At 41.3% G+C, this 24,105-nt stretch overlaps 1 protein-coding gene across 2 annotated transcripts in view; it reads left to right on the forward strand.

Moving 5' to 3' along the window:
* The first annotated feature begins 3,428 nt into the window (after positions 1-3,428).
* The window catches only part of SEMA3E (semaphorin 3E), a 203,942-nt gene continuing 183,265 nt past the window's right edge, over positions 3,429-24,105 (forward strand). For both annotated transcript variants that reach the window (XM_088468799.1, XM_088468798.1), the window contains exon 1: positions 3,429-4,009. In XM_088468799.1, the coding sequence (XP_088324925.1) occupies positions 3,907-4,009 (103 nt within the window). In that variant the 5' untranslated portion in view covers positions 3,429-3,906. The remainder of the gene's footprint in view (positions 4,010-24,105) is intronic.

The following is a 24,105-nucleotide window of genomic DNA, read 5'->3' on the forward strand; positions in this document are numbered from 1 at the left end:
TTTGTGTGCAGGGAGAAAATGGTGTGCAGGGGTGGGCAAACTCATGTTTTTGTGTAAGGGGTTTGCCGACTCATGATTTGCAGGAAGGCATTGTTGCTGTGCAGGAGAGAATACATGAAGGGGGAATGTTGGTGTGCAGCAGGAACCTGTGCAAGTGGGAATGGTGAAAAATTTTGAGAAAAGCTGGTACCAGAGCCGTAACTAGGGTAGTGCGGCCGGTGCCATCGCACAGGACACCACAGGTTAGAGGGCGCTGTTTGGGCCTGTCAAACTTCTGTTTATTATCATTCTCACTTGTAGTTTCCTCTTATTTCATTTCAAGCATCTCCTGGCCTCCCCTATCTTTTCCTTGACCCTTCCCCATGAGGCCATTCCCCTTTTTTGGGTGCATTATGCCCCTTGGAAAAATGAGGGGGGCGCCAATGCTCTTTCTGGCACAGGGCACCAAAAAGTCTAGTTACAGCTCTGGATGGTACAACTAAGGGTCACTACTATCACCTGCTCCAAAATGGAGGGGGGGCACCACAGCATACACTTGCCCCAGGCACTATTACTCCACGCTACAACACTGACTAAAGTGCCATGTAATTTCTACAATGTAGCTAAAATCTCTGATGATATCAATCTCTGAGACACTGTACTGCCTGCTAAATTTGCATACCACCCATATATCAGGCTGTCAAAGGGTATTTAAACCATAACTGCTTTACTACATTGCCCCTATTTCCAAGCAGCAGCACAAGGTCACAAGTAGTACTATTTTTTATCAATTTCTATACACCTCACAGTCCAAGCTTCTGGAACTGGACAGGTTATATGAAGTAACATTTTTCATTAAGTTTTTAATTTAGCAAACCACTGCTGCAATCAGTGTGGTACTTACTGTTAATAAGGGATAAGGATTATGGGAATTTTCAGAACATTACAATACTACTATGATCACATTAAAAAAGCCTGCAATGGAAACGGCAACAAAAAAACATATACCTCTATAGGAAGCAAAGTCCATACCCAAAACTCATTAATGTTGTGCTTCTAGTTATTATTAGTATACTTTACTTATATAGTGCAAAGCTCACAGCACTTTACAGAGAATGTTTAACCATTTAGATTAGATACCTACTGGGACTACTTATTGTCTGGTAGCCTAATATTCATCCAAGCACAGTAGCAAAAGTAGGATTTATATTATCACTATTTGGATTACAAATGAAGATAATGTAAAATTAATTGCCATGGACATTATATCCACATACTATTTTGTGAGACAAAGTGGCCTCTTTCGTTTCTATGTGTTACTTATTGCTTTCATATTTATTTGCATCTTACACTTCTTTACTCATGCCATTTAGAAAAGTATTTAGTCTAACCAGTAATGAGCTATCTCTTTTCATTTACATTTGCAGCATATAATCTGCACAGCAGTGATGTTTACTGTAGTGGTTTGCCTGCAATTCAACAGGAGTTATCATGAAGTAATTCTGTGTAGGAACTTGGTGATACAGTATATGTACTAAATACCCACTTACTTTAAGAATCTAGTTCACAGTTCATGCATTAGTCTCACTTATGTATTTAACACTGTCCTGCAGGCATGGGCATAACTACCACAGGTGAATCGGGTGCAGCTACTATGGGGCCCAGAGCTGAGGGAGCCCATCTTCCTTTTCAAAGTTACATGTGTTATATTTATATTTCAACATTGGGTGGTACATAGGGGTTCTAACAAACTTTTGCTATGGAGCCTTCAAATACCTAGTTACGCCACACTCCAGGATGTATTGTACAAATACTGTGATGTTAGCAGTGTGCATGATTTGGGCACTACTTTACAGTACAGTTTTTTCACAGGTCAAAGATTGTGCACTTTGCAGGAAGTCCTTATAATAAATCAATGCTGGAACATACACTGTAGTCAACCATTCAGTCATGCAGCTCTCTCTTCTACACTATAGTGGTTTAGGTTGCTTCTCTTAGGGGAACCCATATTTCTTGAGCATAGCTACTGTATAAAAAAAACATTTTTATTATAGTTTGTGCTTGCAGGGTTAGTACTACAAAGCACATATTGAATTTATGCAATGAAAGTAATTAAATAATAATAAATAATAGTAAAAAAAAGCCAGCAATTAATTACAAGCAACCACACCTGTCATCTAGTCATATAAAAGTGCAATCAGGGGACATTATGTCGAGTTGGATGGAAATCATGCGTATGTGCTCTTGCTTAGCTTGTACAGAAAAAAAATGTGCGCCCTCTCCTTTGTGTATTTATGCCTAGGACCAACTTTGCATGGCCTGCAGTGGCATCAATGCACCTTCACTGAACTTTGCCTACGTGAGAACACTGTTTTTCAACCCAGTTGCGCCTCTTCAGTTGTAAGTAGAAGTGTTTGAAATATGTTCAACTCTACAATGCATCTACTTGCATGCACAGTGAGAAAATATGCAATATATGTTCCAAAGGGATGTGGTATGATATATCGACAGTCATCACGTCAGCATATTTCTTTGATTATATATCAATACCTGATCTGGCACCCATAGTTCATACGACCTTTTGGATCTTCCATCTATTCCCATGATATATATAGATATACAGTATGGTGGCATATCCAATTGAGTGTGGAGGAGAAAAAAGGATTCGGCACAGAACACTGGGCACTCACCAATGTGTTCCAGCCGCTCCTGGTCTCTCACCCTACCTGTCAGCAACCCCTCCTGTCGGTAAGTTGCGGAGAAGGATGCTGGGAGATGTAGTTCTTGGTTGTTGCTGACAACACACATGGGGGTCACACACACTTCGGGGGTCACATACACACACGGTTCTCACACACACTCACACAATCCCAAACACACAGCTACAGAAGAAGACCAGCATGACGGGGAAGCGGAAGAGGACAGCGCTCAATACAACCCAAAAAACTTGCACCCAATTGGATACAAAGAATCTTGCACCAGTGGGAAAACTGCATGTGAGAGATATGTGGTAAACTTGCACCTAATTGGATATGCCCCATACTTTTATATATATAGAGAGAGAGAGAGAGAGAGAGAGAGAGAGAGAGAGAGAGAGAGATGTACTGTAGTGCTACATTTGTCACCTGTATTCAAATTTAAGATTATATTGGACTATAAATATTACAAATCAGGTTCTCAGAAAAATATGTTGTCAAAAATAAAATCCTGTTAATGGTATATAAGGCTACCCTTCCTTTGTAGGATGCTATGAAATTAATACCAATACTTGGCTTTATTGTATTCCCATTCAATCTATAAAATATGCCTTGTTATCAGATAAGTGCATTAGAAAAGCAGGTAATTGGGCAATGACACAAATAGCTCCTGTGTGCATGTAGGAGTTGCCTGTCAGCAGAGTAGTGAAATCCCTCATCCCTCACATACAGTATCTTTCTGGCTACCGAGCACAGCCACAGCCCCGCATCCCTGCTGCTAGCATCTAACAGCTTTTTCCAAAAATACTTTTTTTTTGCTTCGAATTATGGAAGGTTAAAGGTGAATTAAAGCTAAGTGCCTGGCAAGTCTTGGCAAGGAAGAGATTACTTTGCAGTTTACAGCCGCAAGAATGAGTTTTATTTTATATAAATTCTTTCTCTTCAGCAGAGTTTGCTGATTGCCTGGTAATACTGAGCTCAGAACTAGGAGACAGCACAGCACTGGCAAGGACTTAGGAATGACATGTAAACAAACGTCATGGCAAGAGACCCCTCTGTGTTACACATTGTAATGGAGCATGACAAATAGGAAATGTGTACTAGGAAAAGAAGTGATTCCTGGGGGAGAAAGTGAAAGAACTGAAAGGAGAGCTATTTCCCAAACTCCTGCAGAGAAGCCAAGTCCTCCCTCGCCAGAGAGAGCTGCTACACAGAGCTGACTTACAGCAGCATGGCACATCTCCTGCTCATAGCCTTGCTCCTCTCTGGACTTCATGTATTCAGTTCTTTGGCAATAGACACAAGGCAACCAAGGCTACGACTATCTTATAAAGGTAAGACACAGATATTTAACACCATTTTTAATTACAGTAGTTTATTTTACCTTTTACCAAATAGTTTATTGTGGCAACAAGCTTTCCACTACAGAAGTGGTTCTTAAATCTAGTCTACAACTACCCCCAACATTATTATGTTTTCTGGATTTCTTTCATTATTTCATTATGCACAGGTGAGTTGACCAATTTTGCTGGGTCAGTAATTATCCCACCTGTTTTCACAGACAGAAATCCAGAAAACATGACCTGTTAGGGTACTTGGGGACTGGAGTTGAGAACAGCTGCAATACAGTAAATAGATTTACCTGCAAATAGCAATTATAACAGTTTTACTGAGGACTGGAGCAGCATTCCATACAGAATACCAGAGTTACAGTAAATGAATTAAAACATTGAATTGATTCTTGTTTATGTTAATAAAATATGTATTGGTAAGTCTGGAATAATTGTGCTATACATGTGAATTAAAGGAAAACTACAGCTATATTTACAGAATGCTTGTAATGCTTCTGGGGCTTTATAGGTCAGATGTCTGATGTGTTGCAGGAAAGGATAGCAGGATTACAAGCAGCAACAGAGAAACATTCGGCATCTTTTACATTATGTGACAGTTATAGCAAAACACCTGGTCATACTAAGGCGGCCGGCAAAGCCTATAAAAATCCAGCTGCCGGGTGTTTCTTCATAACTCACTGGCTTGTTATCTCACGGCTTAAATATATGTCTTTTTGTAAATAACTAATGCTCTTTATTCCTATGCAAGAAAAGCAGAGCAACAATTTTGCTGTGTGTGATGTTTAATAATACTACTTATATAGGCAATACTATTGTGTTATGCCCAAGATTATTGTCAGGCAGTTTGTGGGCCCACAGAAATTTGTTCTGACGTGTCTGATATTCTGATATGTGCAAACGTAGTTACCTACAATAGTTGTCTAGTATATTTACAGACGAAATATCTATACACAGAAATTTTAGTTTATTAACAGGTCTATATAATATATATATATATATATATATATATATATATATATATATGGTGTGTGGGTTCAACAACTGACAACAACTGAATTTAGGGTTCCAAGTTGAACTGAGTTCCAGTTCGGAACTCAGATTTAAAATCCGAACTCTGCTTTTGAATTGCAAGCTAATAGGTCATAATGACGTCATTTTTTATGTTTTTGTTTTTATTACATTGATTCAAACCAAAACACGTCAGGGTGGATTTGCAAAACCAAAACACGAAGATGTATCCAGATCCAAAACATAGGGGTTGTATGTATGTGTGTATATATATATATATATATATATATATAAGTTGCAGCTGCATGTGCTGCACAGTAAAGATGATCATAAATATCAGTTCCTGCCCATCCATCTGGAACCTCCAGCTGTCCGTGAAAATCCAGTTCCAGCTACAAGAAAGCATTGGGAAGCATACCATCACCACCATAGGCAGCTCAAAATAAAGTCCAACGAACCAACAGCCACTCATAAATCAGTTAACGACTTTTACTTTAAGGACTTTTATTTATCCTGGCTTTTCATAAAATAATTATTTCTAGCACATAAAGAAGAAATTGCACTACAATACTTAGCTGTCTTATTGAGGATGGGTACGGGATGCCGGCGCTTGGGATCCCGGCGGTCAGAATCTCAGCACCAGCATCCCGACATTTGTCAGTCAGTATTCTGACGCTCCCCCTCTCCCTACTCTAACACTAACCCTCCCTACCCAGTGCCTGACTCTAACCTCCCCCCATGTTCCTAATCCTAACCTCCCCCTCGCCGCACCCTAAACCTAACTCTCCTCCCTTAGGGCCATATTCAATTAGAAGCGAAAAGTCTGTTGCTGGACTTTTCAGAGTCATCGCTGGTTTCAGGTGCGAAAAAGTATCGCACGCGTCCACGCGTATCCTCGTATTCAATTTGAAAACGGGACCTGGCGAAACGCAAACAGGAAAAGTGCTGTAATGTTTGGGGAAATCAGCCTACCACCCCCCAACAGATGCTCTAACATGGGGGTTCATTATAGGTACCCCCGATTAGCCCTTCTGAAGGAATTTGGGGTCTTTGAATGGTCTCAATAGGCACTATTTAGCGTCTTTGGGACAGTGATGATTAATAGCATTTAGCCACTTTTTTGGGGGACAGTAAGTAGTTCCATCAAATTTGAGGTACATGAAAATGGGTGCAAGCATATTTTAAAGTTGCTAAAAGTCAAGCATTAAAAAGCACCAAAAACGCACCTTCAGCAACACCTGCAATAAAAAAAACACCTACACCATACTTCCAGACCCCCCCAAAGGCTTATTTGTTAGTTTTTTATTTTGTACCCCCACTTTGATTTTTTTCGCCCACTTTTTCAAAGTGCTTTTTTGGGGTGTCTTTTGTGTTTTTTTAGCGTTTTTTTTATGCAATTATTGTCAAGGAGGGTGTAAAAGAGTTTAGGGGGTTGCCGCAATTTTGCACCCCAAAACCCCAATTCTGCACTTCCACCATACTTCCAGACCCCCCCAAAGGCTATTTTGTTAGTTTTTTATTTTGTACCCCCACTTTGATTTTTTTCGCCCACTTTTTCAAAGTGCTTTTTTGGGGTGTCTTTTGTGTTTTTTTATCTTTTTTTTATGAAATTATTGTCAAGGAGGGTGTAAAAGAGTTTAGGGGGTTGCCGCAATTTTGCACCCCAAAACCCCAATTCTGCACTTTTTTCCGCCGGGTATCCATTGGCGAAACTTTTCTGCTTGTTACAAGATGCAAACTTTTTGCGCCAGCAAAAAGTCAGACAAATTGAATAAGGGGATAAGTTGATACCGGTGAAAATGATGTCATCGGCAAAAAAGTATCGTGGAAACTGACTTTTCGCTTCTAATTGAATACGGCCCTTAGTGCCTAACCCTCCCCCTAGTGACTAACGCTAACCCTATCTAATTTGTTCTAATAATAGAGAATAGCTTGATTAAAGTCCATTGTTGATTGATTGTGTGGAGCCAAGTGAGCACGGAAGGGCCTGCATTAGCCATACCAATTTTAATGTGTTCTTTACTGACAAATGGAGGATGAAAAGGGGGCCTGAAATCAGCATGTTGCCTGTGACCCCAGTAGGTTTTAATCAAGCTCTGGATAAGTTTGCTCCTGTCAGTGCTCCTGCCTCATTGAAACATGCATCACTTATTTCTTACCACATTCATTGCGAAAGAACTGTTCTGTGTCTACTGAAAAATATTAATTTTACATTTCAGCATACTGTACAATGCAATACATCATACTTTTGTACTTCTCCTTCGCTAATGCACAATTGCAAACATCATATAAGAAACATACTGTACCACATGGGATGATCATTCTATTTATATATAATTTTTCAGTTAATAGTCTTTTTGTATGTACTCTGGGGCTCCAGTCTTCACACCTAAATTCTTGTAACACCTCCAGCTTAGCACTGTGACACAGAAACATGTCCCTATGCACTGGCTGGGAATTACTGATGTAATGAGCTCACACATACTGTATACCTGTGGAACTATCATAGTCATTAACAGAGTTGTCACCATCTGCTCCTGTGAGAGCGGAACAGCACACCCGTAAAGATTGCCTGTGGCAGTGCTAATCACAACATATTTGTATTTCTAATATGCATCTGTTCAGTTAAAATGGAAAAAAAAGTAGAAAGTCCTGTTTCATGTGATATTACATGTTTTAGACCACTTATACAGTACACATTAACAGTGATTTATGATTTTGTACTGTTAACTAAGATGACTCATATTACTCATCTGTCAAATAAATGTAGTGCACTTACTTGATTCTTGGAATATACTCTTAATTTCATTAGGTTTGTGCATTAGTGCACATCATTGCTCTAATATTAGGCTTAAAATAATTACTTCCTGGGGGTACTAATAATACAGCATAAGTCAAATAGCTTTCACATTCTCTAGCTGACAAAATCATACAGTCAATTACTTCATTCAAATATGTTAGAATTACCTTAGTTGCTTAGTACAACATTCTTGAATGTCTCAAAGGGAGACGATCCTTAAATCCAGAGAAAATGCCTTTTTCACCAGATTAGAGATTCTCCCTATTTATAAATGCATGCAGTACGACATGGGAGATGGTCATCACCGGGTATCGCTAGTGGCGGCCATCATCAGGAAAGCTTGTTATGAAAGTGCTGGTTTAACGGTTAGCATTACTGCCTTACAGCACAGAAGTTGTGGGTTTGGTTCCCACCATGGCCCTAACTGTGTGGAGTTTGTATATTCTCCCTGTGCTTGCGTGGGTTTCCTCTGGGCAAATACTGTAACAGTACCTCCACCCCTTATAAATAAATAATAGTTCTTCCATCCTAATATAAATAAATAAATAATAGTACCTGCATTTGCAATACCAGTGCCAAATGCCGCCATTGAGGCTGCAGGGAGCCGCAGCTGCCAGAAACAAAATGCCCCAGGATGCAGTTGGAGGGAGGCCAGGAGATGGAGAGTCAGTTGGAGGGAGGCCAGGAGATGGAGAGTCAGTTGGAGGGAGGCCAGGAGATGGAGAGTCAGTTGGAGGGAGGCCAGGAGATGGAGAGTCAGTTGGAGGGAGGCCAGGAGATGGAGAGTCAGTTGAAGGAGAGACACCAGCAAAGGTGAAGTGACTGGAAGTGGAGACAAAGCCACCGAGAGATACAGAGACAATGCCGGACAGTGAAACCGGAGAGTTAAAGGCAGTTGGTGCATAGCATAAGAGAACAGATGCCATTTGAGCAGTGCTGGAGATATAAGACCACGTCAGACAGTCTGTGTCAGCTGGCTGAGAACAGGCAGTGTGTAAAGTGGAAGCCAGAGACTTACAAGCTGCATGTGAAACCTTGAGCCAAGCTACAGCTGTACATAGAAAGCTGAGCTGTAGCAAATGAGACTGCTGAGACTTGTGGTTCTATCCAGAGAATAAAGCTGAGAGTCTTACTGAAGTGCATGCTGTACCTATTTTTCTGGATGGGAACCTGATTCCCTTTGTCTGCCAGTGTGTGGTCCCTGAGTTGAGAGTCATTGCAGAAGGAAGTGAGAAATTTGATATACTAGCCTAAACCTGCACCACACCACCTATATTTTCCCCTCAACAGGGTATTACACTTCCCTATATAAACAAATAATAGTGCCTCAATCCTAATATAAATAAATTATATTGTCCCAGTCCTAATAGAAACTAAAGATGTGTATCCACTAGTCGATTAAAATGAGCGACTTCATAATCGTTCAACTGCTCATTAATCGTTCATAAATTGTGCAGTAAAATGTTGAAAACGACCAGTGATGCGCGCTCCCGCTGATCGGTTTTGACATCTATCATCACCTGAACCTGCAGGCCAACATGCCGCTATCGACAGGTTGTGCATGTTCGGGCATGAGGGAGGGTGCCTGCACTGAACGACATATCGTTCAGTGTGGGCACATTATCCACTGCACAGGGTGATGAGCGATTACACGATTACAATGTTGTAATCGTACAGTCGTTCCACTCTCGTGTAGTGGATACGCACCTTTAGAATAACTTCAAGAAAACAATCCCTCCCTAAGGTTTGTGGCATTATGTCTGTGCACCATCCCTCAGACCTCTGTGCTGTCATTACTTTACTGTGCCAGAACACAGCGCTGGTAGTGATGAATGTCGCAGGACACCTCCAGGCAGGAAAGCTTCCTCCTGGTGCCTCAATTATCCTTTGCCTGATTCTTGTGGTTTTGGTGCAATATATGTTTAGCAATTGGGATTTTGGGATCTCTGTGAAAGATAAGCAATAAATGGATTGCAGTATACGTCAGGCAGCTTGATTGTACAGATGTGTCTGATCAATTTGCTATGTGACATTTGTACATCTGTGTGCGAATAAGTCTAAATATGTATAGAAAGTGCTACAATGCAGAGGCCGTGACTTTTTCTCAAGTTCCGTTGTGCTTCATCTACAACTTTGTATGTGTTTAAAACTACTTCCTGCATGGTTTAAGTCACAGCCCAGAATCTGTAATACTCTTTGAGGGGTGTTTCGCTGTGTCTGCAATGTGAATTGCAGTATTTAAAGAAAAATATGGTATAATACACCTCTCGTAACATCTGTTGCGCCGAGTGTTTCGTGCCATATTGCTTAAAGATCCTAGGTGTATGAGCACACATCTCGGTGATCTCTTTGCCAATATATGGCTGGCAATTGGGGAAACTCTGTGTAATATATGATTAGCAGCATGGGATGTCCTCTGTAGAATATATAATAGAGCTGACAACTGGGTGTTATCTCTGTGCAATATATAATATCATACAGTGCATCCAGAAAGTATTCACGTTTCACTTTTTCCACATTTTGCTATGTTACAGTCTTATTCCAAAATGAAATAAATTCATTTTTGTCCTGAAAATTCTACACACAATACCCCATAATGACAACGTGTAAAAAGTTTTTTCGAGATTTTTGCAAATTTGATTAAAAAAACAACTAAGAAATCACATGTACATAAGTACTCACAGCCTTTGCTCAATACTTTGTTGATGCACCTTTGGCAGCAATTACAGCCTCAAGTCTTTTTGAATATGATGCCACAAGCTTGGCACACCTATCTTTGGGCAGTTTCGCCCATTCCGCTTTGCAGCACCTCTCAAGCTCCGTCAGGTTGGATGGGAAGCGTTGGTGCACAGCCATTTTCACATCTCTCCAGAGATGTTCAATTGGATTCAAGTCTGGGCTCTGACTGGGCCACTCAAGGACATTCACAGAGTTGTCCTGAAGCCACTCCTTTAATATCTTGGCTGTGTGCTTAGGATCGTTGTCCTGCTGAAAGATGAACCATCGCCCCAGTCTGAGGTCAAGAGTGCTCTGGAGCAGGTTTTCATCCAGGATGTCTCTGTACATTGCTGCATTCATCTTTCCCTGTATCCTGACTAGTCTTCCAGGTCCTGCCACTGAAAAAGATCCCCACAGCATGATATTACCACCACCATGCTTCACTGTGGGGATGGTATTGGCCTGGTGATGAGCGGTGCCTGGTTTCCTCCAAACATAACGCCTGGCATTCACACCAAAGAGTTCAATCTTTGTCTCTCATGGTCTGAGAGTCCTTCAGGTGCATTTTGGCAAACTCCAGGTGGACTGACATGTGTTTTTTACTAGGGAGTGGCATCCGTCTAGCCACTCTATTATACAGGCCTGATTGGTGTATTGCTGCAGAGATGGTTGTCCTTCTGGAAGGTTCTCCTCTCTCTACAGAGGAATACTGTAGCTCTGACAGAGTGACCATCGGGTTCTTGGTCACCTCCCTGACTAGGGCCCTTCTCCCCAGATCGCTCAGTTTAGACGGCTGGCCAATTCTAGGAGGAATCCTGGTGGTTCCAAACTTCTTCCATTTACGGATGATGGAGGGCACTGTGCTCCATGGGACCTTCAAAGCAGCAGATATTTTTCTGTACCCTTCCCCAGATTTGTGCCTCGAGACAATCCTGTCCCATAGGTCTACAGACAATTCCTTGGACTTCATGCTTGGTTTGTGCTCTGACATACACCTGTCTATATAAGGTCACACACTTGACAGTGCATGTCTTTCAAAATCATGTCCACTCAACTGAATTTACCACAGGTGGACTCCAATTAAGCTGTAAGAACATCTCAAGGATGATCAGTGGAAACAGGATGCACCTGAGCTGCTTCATGGCAAAGGCCGTGAATACTTATGTAAATGTGATTTCTTAGTGGTTTTTTTTTAATTAAATTTGCAAAAATCTCCCAAAAATTTTTTTAATACATTGTCATTATGGGGTTTTGTGTGTAGAATTTTGAGGACAAAAATTAACTTATTCCATTTTGGAATAAGGCTGTAACATAACAAAATGTGGAAAAAGTGAAACGTTGTGAATACTGTCCAGATGCACTGTAGGTCATTGTACTTTTGCTATACAGTGGGTAGGATTACCTCTGCACACATTAATTAAAGGTTGAACACTTCTATTCTAGGGCTAGGAAAATAGTCATTAATGCATATTCTTTTTACCATAGTATACTACAAAAATTATGTACTGTTTCAATTCGCTGTATGTCCTATCATTGAGTGCAGACATTGTATTTTGCTAGATAAACCAATGGTAGATGGAAAATTAGCAATGTTACCAGTCGCAAAGTGCCTTCCCCGCATGTTCCAGGAGGTACTTCACAGTCCTTGCAGAGAATTTTATCTCCCCTTATGTACATCAAGTATTGATATGTTTCATTGTGCATTGCACAGTCCCTTAACCACTTGCCTCACATGGACGTAAGCTTCTGTCCACACCAGGCAGTACTTTATCTGTACTGGACATAAAATTTCATCCAGACAGATAAACATGAGGGCGGCTGCAGAAAGAGAATCTTCCCGCAGCTGCTGCTCTCAGAGGGACCCTCTGGTCCCTCTGCTTGCCAGCACCCTCTCCCTCTCTGTCTGCTGTGCTGCCGATCACTGCTGATCGGTCAGCATAGCAGGATCTCCTACCCAGCGCCTGCAGGATTGAGCAGCTGTTGAGGAAAAGTAAGTTAACCCCCCCCCCTCACGCCCCTGACATACCTGGTTCCTGTATCCGGTCTCAAATTCAACGTCGCAATGTTTCCGATGTTCCGATGGTGGTTCTGATGTTCCGTTATTTTAAAAACCGATTGTTTTTTTTTTTTTTTACTATTTTGGATAAGTTAAAATGGATGTTCCTCACCTAATTCACTCATTAAACAAAATGACAATTTTGGAGCTGTTTTTGAAAAAAAAGATTGTCTGTTAAGTAGTTAAATGGCTCCCTAATGTAGAATTCTTGCTGTAATGACAGGCTAACTTTATATAATATTGTCAGTCTTTGTGTACTACATTTTTTTTTAGCACATTTTGTATTTTTTTTATTATAAGTGAATAATTTGCTTTCTGTGCTAATGAATGTGATTTATAAAAAAGTTTTGTGGAAAACATAGATGTATCGCAATATTTAATTTTCAGGTTCTGGCAATCATAGATTGTCATACTTTGTGATGTAATAAATGATCAGAAGTGTGGTATTAATCATTTGTGCCGTGCCACAAATGTATAAGCCTGGACCTTCACCTTACATCTGGCACTGTTCTCTGGATCAAAGAGGCAGGCATTACACTGATGCACTGATAATATAATACCATACTACAGATACTACGTTTGATGTCACTCCGTAGTACAAGGTATCTGTTAAGAGGTTATCTCTTTCAGTGTTACATCTCAATCATTGATGTAGATCATTTCCTACTGGTAGGATAGAATGTAACTTTTCTTGATGTATTCATTAAGGTAATAATCATTGAAATAAATATACACAAAGATTTTCTAAGAATCAATTGTGAACAAGAAATACCATTGCAAGCTTTTATAGCTTATTTTATGGGAGACAATATGCAGCATCCTCTGAAGCTTTATATATAGAAAGATAAAATCAGTGGTATAGCAGTAGTGGTAGTAGTGAGAGCAGCCACACTGGGGCCCAAGAGTTCAGCTCAGACATTGTGTGACTTCAATATTTGGTCCATGTATTCTGTCCATTTTATATAATATTGGTTACATTTCAAGAGATCTCAGTGAATTTCAATAATGTTTACATTTCTTTGCTGGTTTTTTTTCTACTAGATTTGCTGGGATTTCCGTTTAAATCATGTACTGCTATTTTAGTAAAAATAGTATTTTCTAGAGGTGGGTACACATTACACGATGGCAGATGTGACTTATAGTCATGTGGCTTTGTTAAAAGAAAAAATAAGCACCTATTGAGATGACAATATATTGCCTGAACTTTTCAATAACTAGTAACCTTAATGATAAGTGGAGGGAGAATTCATTTAGCAAGAGTCAATGCAACAAAATAAAAACACATTGTATTAGCTGGGTATTTGAACACCTATATGTAATAATGGGGTTTGGGTTTTATTTTGCTACCGAATGAAATTAAAATCTTTTTTAGTCTAATAGTTTGGGAGTCACAATAGAATTCTCTAATTAGGATATAAAATAAAAGAAGACGCATCAGGTAATACTGCTATGTACCAAGCACGTAACAGAACAAAAGTGATGAGGATTAGAATAGTCAGTGGTCAGGTCACTGGTAACTCACAATACAAGTCACAATCATACAGTATATAGTAACATTTATGGCCATATTCCCTAAAACAGTCCAGAATGAATGAGTTCCTGACATTTGATACCTACCTTCTGTTAGACCCCTGAGATGCAGTCTAAGTGACAAATGCAGGGATAGCAGTAACATGTATTCTGTTATCATGGATCCGCCCTCTGTGGTGTGGTGTATCATGGCATCATGTAGCTGGAGGGAGAGACATGATGATGGGATTTTCAGCGAATCACATAATCAATGCCCAACTCGCCCATTTCACTATCTGGTTAGATTCCCTCCTCTCCATGGAGTCAGGTAGAACTCCCCAAAATTCAGGAGTCTCCCAGATATTCCTGGAATGCAGGCAGGTGTACTGGAACAATATGCGTGTGTCTTTGTGGATTAACTTCTTAATGTTCTCTGAACTGTGAGTGCCTTGGTTCTCCTCGTGGTGTAAATTATTGGTAAATTTTGGGCAAAGCTAGTCTAATTATATCACAAATCGTTGAAATTCAACTGAATTTTGGATTTGAACAAATCAATCAACCCATATATTGTTATGTATAGGTTCACTTATGTACATAATACATTAGCTTTTTTCTTACTCTCAAAGGAGGACTTTCTACTGTACTGTATGCCATCACTGATGCATCATTTTTATCTTCTGATGCTAGTTTACTTAATCAATTGGTCAAAAAGTAATTTCACATAATCTGAGCACCTTTTATACAGTACAATTACTATAAGTCTATAACCAATGTATAGAAAACAATAGTAAAATAATATATCAATCATATGATTATTATTTATTGTGACAGTGAATGATTTATCAGTTACTGTTGACATTGTGAAATTCCAGCTATACTAAGGATGTTGTCAAGGCTTTTTGTGATGTGAATGTCACAGGTTCCCATGGACAAGTGTCGAAGCTGGAAAATTGGCTGAGACAATATCAGTTTAAAATTGAATCGCGGCGACGCCATCTTGCGACTGGCCGCAAGACGCCATCTTGGAAATGAGATCGCAAGATTCCATTTTGCGAATGGCCGCCCAAGCGCCATTTTAGATAAACTCACATTTAAGTACATTTGGCGATATTACTATTAAGCACCCTGCGATTGCATCTTTCCTCATTTCCCATACACACAGTAATATGCACAATTGCGCTGTTAACTAGTCGCATATTAGCGAATGCATAAGACCCCGAATGAAAAACGCTGTTTAGTAGCTAAATGCGCACACATCCGCACCAAGTTAACTAGCGTCCTTATATCAAACCCTGCATACTCACACATTACATATTCACATACAAGGTTTCATAAGCTTTAAGGTATAAGATTTAAGTTGTCCATTTAGTATAAATTCTATGAAATAAAGATTGTTTGGTAACTAAGGTTTTATACATGCTAAGTAAGCCGTTTTTGGTTTTGTACTGATGCGTACTCTTTCCACAGTATTCCAGTGATATCGGTGGGGAGATCGCATCATGCATTCTCAAGTTATGGACCGCAGAGACTTCAAGCAACAAAATGTATATGATATAAATAACAGTTAGGATGTTGCATGTGGCGGGAATCTAGGGACCCTCAGTTGTCGGAGGCTGGGTTGTGTCTATTTGAATCAGCCTGTTAAATGCTCTGTAACAGATGGATCCCCCTTGGGAACCAATCGCATCAGCAACAAATGTCTCTATTGTTTTGTCTATCCCTGGGGGATATAAATATGTGTGCTCCAACACTGGGTTTTTAGTCTTCGTGCTGAATGCTGATAGACGAGGGGTTTCTTGCTGATGCCTAACATCTGGTCCGGAAGCGCTGCGTATGAATACTGTAATTGGGTCTGTATAATTCCTTTGCGCCGAATTGTGTCTGGATCAATAGCGTGTAACTGACTGTACTTTTACTTGAATAATACTTGTGCTTTGGAACCACAGATTCCAGGTCTTAAGTCTTTATTTACTGTATGACTGCGTACACAAATTAGCGTAATCTCTAGAAGGTATAGGCAGGATATTAGAAGGTATAGGAAGGAGTGTATAGAGGTCCTGATCCAGTATCGTTAGTTGGGGGCTTGTAGTGAAGTCACTTACCTGCTCACACGGTACATACGTCTATTGATATTTCAGCAAAGGGTGGAGTGGCCACATGCAGGGTTTACCTGCAACCGCTTTGTGCTGAAAGGTCGCTATCCGTCTCCGTGTGAATCAAGGAAGCTGACTAGAATCCAGGGACAAGAGAGGAAAAAGTTTGTTTTCCTCTGTTGATAGAACCTTACGTTTAAAGGGGTGCCGCAGTACTGAGTATGCGGCTGAGTCACAGGTTTGCGCACAGCAAAGATGCACTTTTGTGTATGCAGCTAAAGGTTGTCATACAGTTGTGTGGTAGTCGCATTATTGTGTATGCGACTGGTCGCACAATAGCGTATATGTAATTCCAGTTGTGCTGCCACGTGTTTTAGATAAAGCCGTTGAGGTTTACATTTTTCAATTATTATCAATATCTGGGTTAACGTGTATTTAAAAAGTGTGTAACAGTGAGTGTTTGTTGGTAGGGGTAACTTGTTCCCTACAGTTAAAGGTACCATATGACCTTTAAGGGCTAAGTGCTAGTCGCTCGGTAAGCAGCTTTACCGTTCTATACACAGTAGCAGGTGTACATGTTGTCTTTGTTGTAGAGAGGTGCGTGGAAGTGGCCGACATACAAAATTCCATAGGTGTGGAAGTTGCCTTACTAAATCTTATCCGGGTATGGAAGTTGCCTTTTTCAAATCTTATCCAGGTGTGTGGGCGCCGCCGACTTAAATCGTCCACAGGTAAGTGAAAGTATCTTGATTGTCTTTCACCAGTTTAAATCTTTATTGAAAAGCGTAGGATTTGTCTCAGAATGGGAGCCGCGCAAACAGTAGAGATGTTAGACAATGATGTGCTGTTAATGGAGGCGCCGATTGGATTGGCTCGTCGTATTATGCATACTAAATACGGTACTTATGCGATAAGGTATTGTGATGTATGGTTTAAAATGACAATGAAGAGCGTTAGACCGTTTCCCAGAATTGGTAGTTTTGATAAAAATGTATTAGATAATGTCCGGGATCACATCAGTCTGATGCGCTCCCGAGAGAAAAAGGTTAAATATTATGAATGTTTAAAACTGTGGCAGCATGAAGGGGATGCGTGGCTTAAAAATGTGCAAACGACGCAAACTAGCGTCGCGAGCACATTGCCAGAGAATACATCCGTGACGCTAAATTGCAATACGGGCAAGATGCAAAATGGCGCGCACGTGCGGCAAGGTAGCATTGTGGAGAGTATTGCCAGCAGTTCACGCTCACCTCCCCTACCTTATGTGGATGGAGGTGCAAGTACAGTTACCAAAAATTCTCATAAAAATGTAACAAGCAATTTGTACCCTCTCTTAAGCAGCCATAAAGAAAATGTTTATGATGTGGATGATGAGCCTATTGTAATATCTGCCATTTCTCATGCTGTGCAGATGATAGATGCTGCATCACCACAATCACGAGTGGTGCCGCCATCTCCATCGGTAACAGCAAGGGAATTGTTAACACCCTCTGCACCCATAGAGGAAGTTGTTCAAACCACACTTAGCAGCAGCAGACTAAACCCCCAGCCAGGTAACCAGGTCAAAGGTAGCAGCGCTACCGGTCTGCATCCCATTCGGACAATAACCATTCCAAATGGAAATGCAGATGCGAATGGTATAGTGCCCATGAGGGAAGTAGTAATGCAATGTCCTTGGACAAGAGCAGAACTAAATTCCATCATAAATGATTTCCCCGATCCCAAAAAGGAACTAGCCAAATGTCAAAGATTTTTGAGAAATTTGGGTAGTTCACATGAGCCCACTAATAAAGATTGGCATGTGGTGTTAATGGCCTGTCTACCACGCAATACCGACGTGACAAAATTTATCACGGATTGTGTATTGGATGGTGACGTTCCCTTAACCGACCAAGTAAACCAAGGTAACGTTTCCCGCATTGTAACTCAATTGGGTATATATTTTGCAGTAGTAGTTAACTGGAACAAAATTTTCACCATTAAGCAAAATGAGAGTGAATCTGCAGAAGATTATTGTGACCGGGCACTGTAGGCTATCACCCAGTACACTGGGATAGAGGATATTAAAGATAGCACTCACCACAGGGGAATGATAGTCACGGCACTCATGGACGGTCTGAAAAAGAGTTTAAAAACCTGGGTTCAGACCTCACAGCCTGGCTGGCGGGGACTCACAATAGATACCCTCATAGAAACCGCCATCAAACATGATAAAAACATCTCAAAGAAGAGACATGCCCAGAGCGAAAAACTAATGGCTGTCAGTATTCAAGCTCTGGAGGGAATGACGGTAACATCACAGCCAACCGACACACTTGCACTTGCACACACACTTACATCTGAACAAGTATGTGCCCTCACTAACCCCACGCATCAACAAACACAACTCTATCCCACTAACCCGACAAAACCTTTACCCTCTGCTCAAACCTCACAACAGCACATGTCTTCACCCGATACACGAACATGTTTTAACTGTAAACAAACATGACACTTAAGAAGAAACTGTACAGTAAAAAGAGTAGGAACCCCAAGTCAGGGAAGACCTGGATATCCCCAGAAGGGATATGCACAGAGAACAGCAAATGCCCAACAGGCACCAGCTCCAATTGTGGCTGTAAATGCTTTATTGGAGAATGGTAGCCAACGCTAGGGGTCAGGTCATACCTGTAGTCTACAGATAGTCAGGTTAACGGGAAGTACTAGGGAAAAACCGGTCATGATGGTTGATGTAGCTGGCACTGAATATCCTTTTCTTGTAGACACAGGGGCGACCAGGTCAGTGATAAAATCTCCTGTTAATTTACAGGTGACCAACGAGACAGTACCAACAATGGGTGTAACAGGTAAAGTGGAACATTATCCTTTAACAAAGTCCACAGAGGTTACTATTGGGCCATTGCATACCAGGCATTCTTTCCTCCTGGCTGCTGCGGCTCCAACTAACCTGCTGGGAAGAGACTTGTTATGTAAGATGGGATGTGTTATATACTGCACCCCTGATGGTGTATTTTTAGATATCCCAGAGAGAGTTGCACACGAGGTGCGGGATATATTGAACACTCCCCAAAGGATAATTTATCACTCTACAAGTTTAAATGAAAATCCATCCCGGGTAGATGAAATGTTGTCCCAAATTCCAGATTCCCTTTGGACTAAGGATGTACAGGACACTGGATTAATGGCAAACGTAAGCCCTGTAATGGTAAATTTAAAAGGCGGTAGGCAAGATCCAAAAATTCCCCAGTACCCACTAAAACAGGAGGTAGAATTAGGGGTTTTTCCAATAATTGAGCGATTATTGCAACAGGGAATTTTAGTTCGTACAGCTAGTATAGCCAACAGTCCCATTTTTCCAGTGAAAAAGAGTGGTGGGAGGGGTTATAGGCTGGTACAAGACCTAAGAGGTGTTAATAAGGTGGTAGAGAGCCAATTCCCTGTAGTGCCAAATCCAGCTGTCATTCTGATGCAGATCCCACCAAACGCAACCCATTTCACTGTCATTGACCTCCTGTTCTGCTTTCTTCTCTGTGCCTCTCCATCCTGACTGTCAGTATCTATTCGCATTTACATACAGAGGTTTACAATACACATGGACACGGTTACCCCAAGGTTTCATAGACAGCCCCAGTATCTTCTCCCAGGCATTGCACGACTGTTTACAATCTTTCCAACCTGCCAATGGATCTGTTCTAATTCAATATGTGGACGATTTATTGCTATGTTCTGACTCGTTTATGTCATGTTTAAATGATACTAAACTTTTGTTACTTCATCTCTCGCATACAGGACACAAGGTGGCTAAGGACAAACTTCAGCCGTGCCAATCCAGAGTAAAATATTTGGGACACTGCCTAACCCAGGGTTTACGACATCTTACAATGGATGGAATCCAGGCCATACAAAACATGACACTGCCGCAGAATCAACAGCAAATTCGTACCTTCTTGGGAATGTGTGGATACTGTAGAATGTGGATCCCAGGTTTTTCTATTTTGGCCTTACCTTTACAGGAATTAGTTTCTTCCTCAAAGCCCGATCGTGTTGTACGCACAGAGGAATCAGAGCAGGCTTTCCTTAATCTTAAGGATAGTCTGGCAAAAGCTCCTGCATTGGGAATACCTGATTATGAAAAACCTTTTGATTTGTATTGTACGGAAGCCGATGGTTGTGCTGCAGGTGTCCTTACACAAAAACATGGTGATGCCAGTAGGCCCGTAGCATACTACAGTGCCCAATTGGACACTGTGGCAAGATCACTCCCCACCTGTTTGAGAAGTGTAGCAGCTACCGTTCGGTGAGTAAAAGTGAGGACATAGTATTGGGTCATGATATGATTGTCTACACTCCCCATGCTGTATCTGCTCTGTTGAACTCAGCTCAAACCAGACACGTCTCTTCAGCTAGGTTTACCAAATGGGAACTAGCTCTAAACACACCTGCAAACATTACTGTTAAACGTTGCAGCACGCTGAATCCAGCAGCATATTTACCATATGTACAACATGATGTACAAAGGGTGGAAGGAGAGGAGTTGCTGGCGGGAGGTGAGTTCAGCAGACATAATGATACGCACGATTGTATGGAATATCTGAATCAGACCTTTACTGCTAGACCTGACATACACGACACACCTTTAGAGAATGTGGATGTGACTTTTTATACGGATGGGAGTTGTCATAGACAAACAGACACAGGTGAATTATGTACAGGTTATGCTGTTGTAAATGACACAGACATCATAGAAGCTAAGCCTCTTGGTCCTCCTAACTCAGCCCAGGTGGCAGAGTTAGTAGCACTAACTACAGCATGTGAACTGGCAGCAGGCAAATCTGCTAACATTTACACTGACTCGAGGTATGCGTTCAGGGTGGTGCACGATTTTGGGACTCTATGGCGTCTGAGAAATTTTATGACAGCAGCAGGCACACCAGTTGCACATTCCCGACACATAAAACATATTTTAGAAGCAATCCAACTGCCCAAAGCGGTGGCAGTAATTAAATGTAAAGCCCATACATGTGAGGATGATCCGGTGTCACTGGGCAACAACAGAGCCGATGAAGCTGCAAAATGGGCAGCAGGGTTAAAAATGTTTTCTCCAACTGAAAAAAGTATGACTTTCCAAACAATTGATATGCTGAAATTAATTGAGATGCAAAATTTGTGTTCAATTCAGGAAAAATCCATTTGGAAATCCAAGGGATGTGGGCAAGAGTCCTCCGGGCTCTGGAGGGAAGGACAAGGTAAGCCAGTAGCCCCCAAGGCATATTACCCCAGCCTGGCTGAGGCAGCACACAGTCTGACTCATCTGGGTAAACAAGGTATGTGCAAGTTGGTGAGGGCATACTGGTGCGCACCAGGTTTTTCTTCACAAGCAGAAAAGATAGCAATGTCCTGTCTGACCTGCTTGAGGAAGAACATAGGGAAAGTGATCCCTACCGAACCGTCCCACATTCCACCGAGTGATGGACCTTTCCAGGTGATACAAATTGATTTAATCCAATTACCACCCTGCAGGAACATTAAGTATGTATTAGTGTGCACCGACGTATTTTCTAACTGGGTTGAGGCCTACCCAGCGGCCACTAATACTGCTGCGTTTACTTCCAAGAAAATAGTTCAGGAATTTGTATGCAGTTACGGTATCCCTAAAATCATCGATAGTGATCGGGGTACTCATTTCACAGGTGATGTTTTTCAAAATATGTGTAAGCTGATGGGTATTAATAGCCGGCTTCATACCCCCTACCGACCGCAATCCAGTGCCAAAGTAGGGAGGATGAACGGGACTATTAAAAATAAGTTAGGCAAAATTATGGCAGAGACTGGACTAGGATGGCCAGAAGCGTTAACTTTGGTCCTACATAGCATAAGGACCACTCCTAGACCCCCTCTAAATCTGTCCCCATTTGAAATATTGTTCGGTAGACAACCTCATTTGATCATAAGTCCACAGGAAGACCTGAAGGGTAACAACGAGGTAACTGTAAAGTATCTTATATCAATGAGTAAGCAGTTAAAGCAACAGCAGCAGAAACTGAAATTGTTGTCTAATGATATGCCTGAAACTAACTGTCATGATGTTAAACCAGGAGAATATGTTATGATCATAAATTTTTTGCGTTCAGGTTGTTTGACTGATTGATGGGAAGGTCCATACCAGGTGCTGCTGATGAGTACTACATCTTTGAAGGTGGCCAAGAGAGATACCTGGGTCCATTCCACTCACTGCAAAAAGGTCAATCAACCGGTGGAGAAACAAGTCGGAGACAAGGCTGATAGCGTGGACCTGTCAATCGCGAGCTTGTTCCGGGAGGATTGAGCAGGTTGTAGTGAGATACCTAAACTGAAAGAATTTTGCAGGACTTGTTGTGACAATGGACGTGCCTGCTGTGTTCAATTTCATATTCTCTTTTAGAGTGTTCACCATTCTGGTTGGTTCGGGGATATCCAGTGTCTGTGATGGGGGACCGATTGAGGAAACAGGAGCTGATGGCAGTGCTGATGGAGTGGAGTCAGGAGGAATGCAATGCCAATCAGGGGAGTGTCTGACCAATCTTAGTACTGTTATTGTTAAGAGAGCTGTCATTCCGGATACTCGGGGAAGGTGTGGAGGTTTATCGTCTGAAGATTCCTGTATTTGTGAGCTTTGTGGGTCCCTAGTTGATGAGAACTGTATCCAACGGTGCCAACCTAAATATAACCCGTACTGGGGTGGGTATCCTTTAGAGGATTATCATAGCATGGTAGGCAAAGTGTTAAATCAAACTGATTGTTGGGTGTGTTCACACGTGCCACAGGGACAGCATAACGTAGGGTTGGTGCCATTTCCGCTGAATATCACGGAAATTTTAGAATTGCAAAAGGGAAAACCTTGGATGGAAAATTTCTCTCATCCAAACCACCTCATTTCAAACTCTATCAATTCCAAGTAGATAGATCACTTTTGTGTTTAAACATAACCAACCCCAATAAACCCGGAGGTTGGGAAGTGATGGGGAATAACCAGACGATGACCTTCTCACAAAGAGCTGATAATGGATCCATAAACCATGATCTGTTATGCTCAATTAAGTCTGGTGGGAAACATTTTAGGTATAGGTATACATTGAGTTCCACCAAATAAATTATTGGTAAGGTGCCAAATGGTTATTGTGCTAAAATAATACAGCCAGAAACTTGCATGCACCAGATGGAAGACCCAGAAATAGGATTGTTTGCAAGGGAAATGTGCTTAATGATAATGATGCATACCATTCCTTATGTTCTCCCTGATAATGTATATTTCATATGTGGAAGAAAAGCGTATAAATGGCTCTCCCCGAGTTCCGAAGGTTTGTGTTACCTGGGAAGAGTAGTCCCAGAAGTTATGACCCTCACACATGTCGAAATGCTTGGTATACATAAAAAGACACCGTCACCTTATCTACACACAATATGAACACAGAGGCAAAAGAAATATGATACCTGGTGACGTGCATAAAGCCACTCAGTTAATCAGTGAGACAACTGGCTTCCAAGTTTTAGTTGCACTGGATCCCACCAGAATCGCTTGGGGTACATTAAATTTTAGATATATTCAGGAACTTGCTAAATTGATAGATAATATCACCGAGATGTACGATGACACATTCAGGTGTACAGGGAGAGAATTGCAAGCGTACAAGAAAGAACTGGTGCAACACAGGCTAGTGTTAAATTATTTAACTGCTGTTACTGGAGGGTATTGCGTAACGTTAGCCACCCAGTTTGGAGTAAAATGTTGCACCTACGTCACCAATGATACTAGCGACCCCAAGGAGGTGATAGACCGATATATGGATGAAATTCTGCAGCTAAAATGGGAGTTTCGTAAGAACCATAACGCTTCAGTGGCTGAAGTAGGGGAAAA

Source organism: Taudactylus pleione, unplaced genomic scaffold (assembly GCF_031769625.1).
Source record: "Taudactylus pleione unplaced genomic scaffold, aTauple2 ptg000086l, whole genome shotgun sequence".
NCBI classification, from domain to species: Eukaryota; Metazoa; Chordata; class Amphibia; order Anura; family Myobatrachidae; genus Taudactylus; species Taudactylus pleione.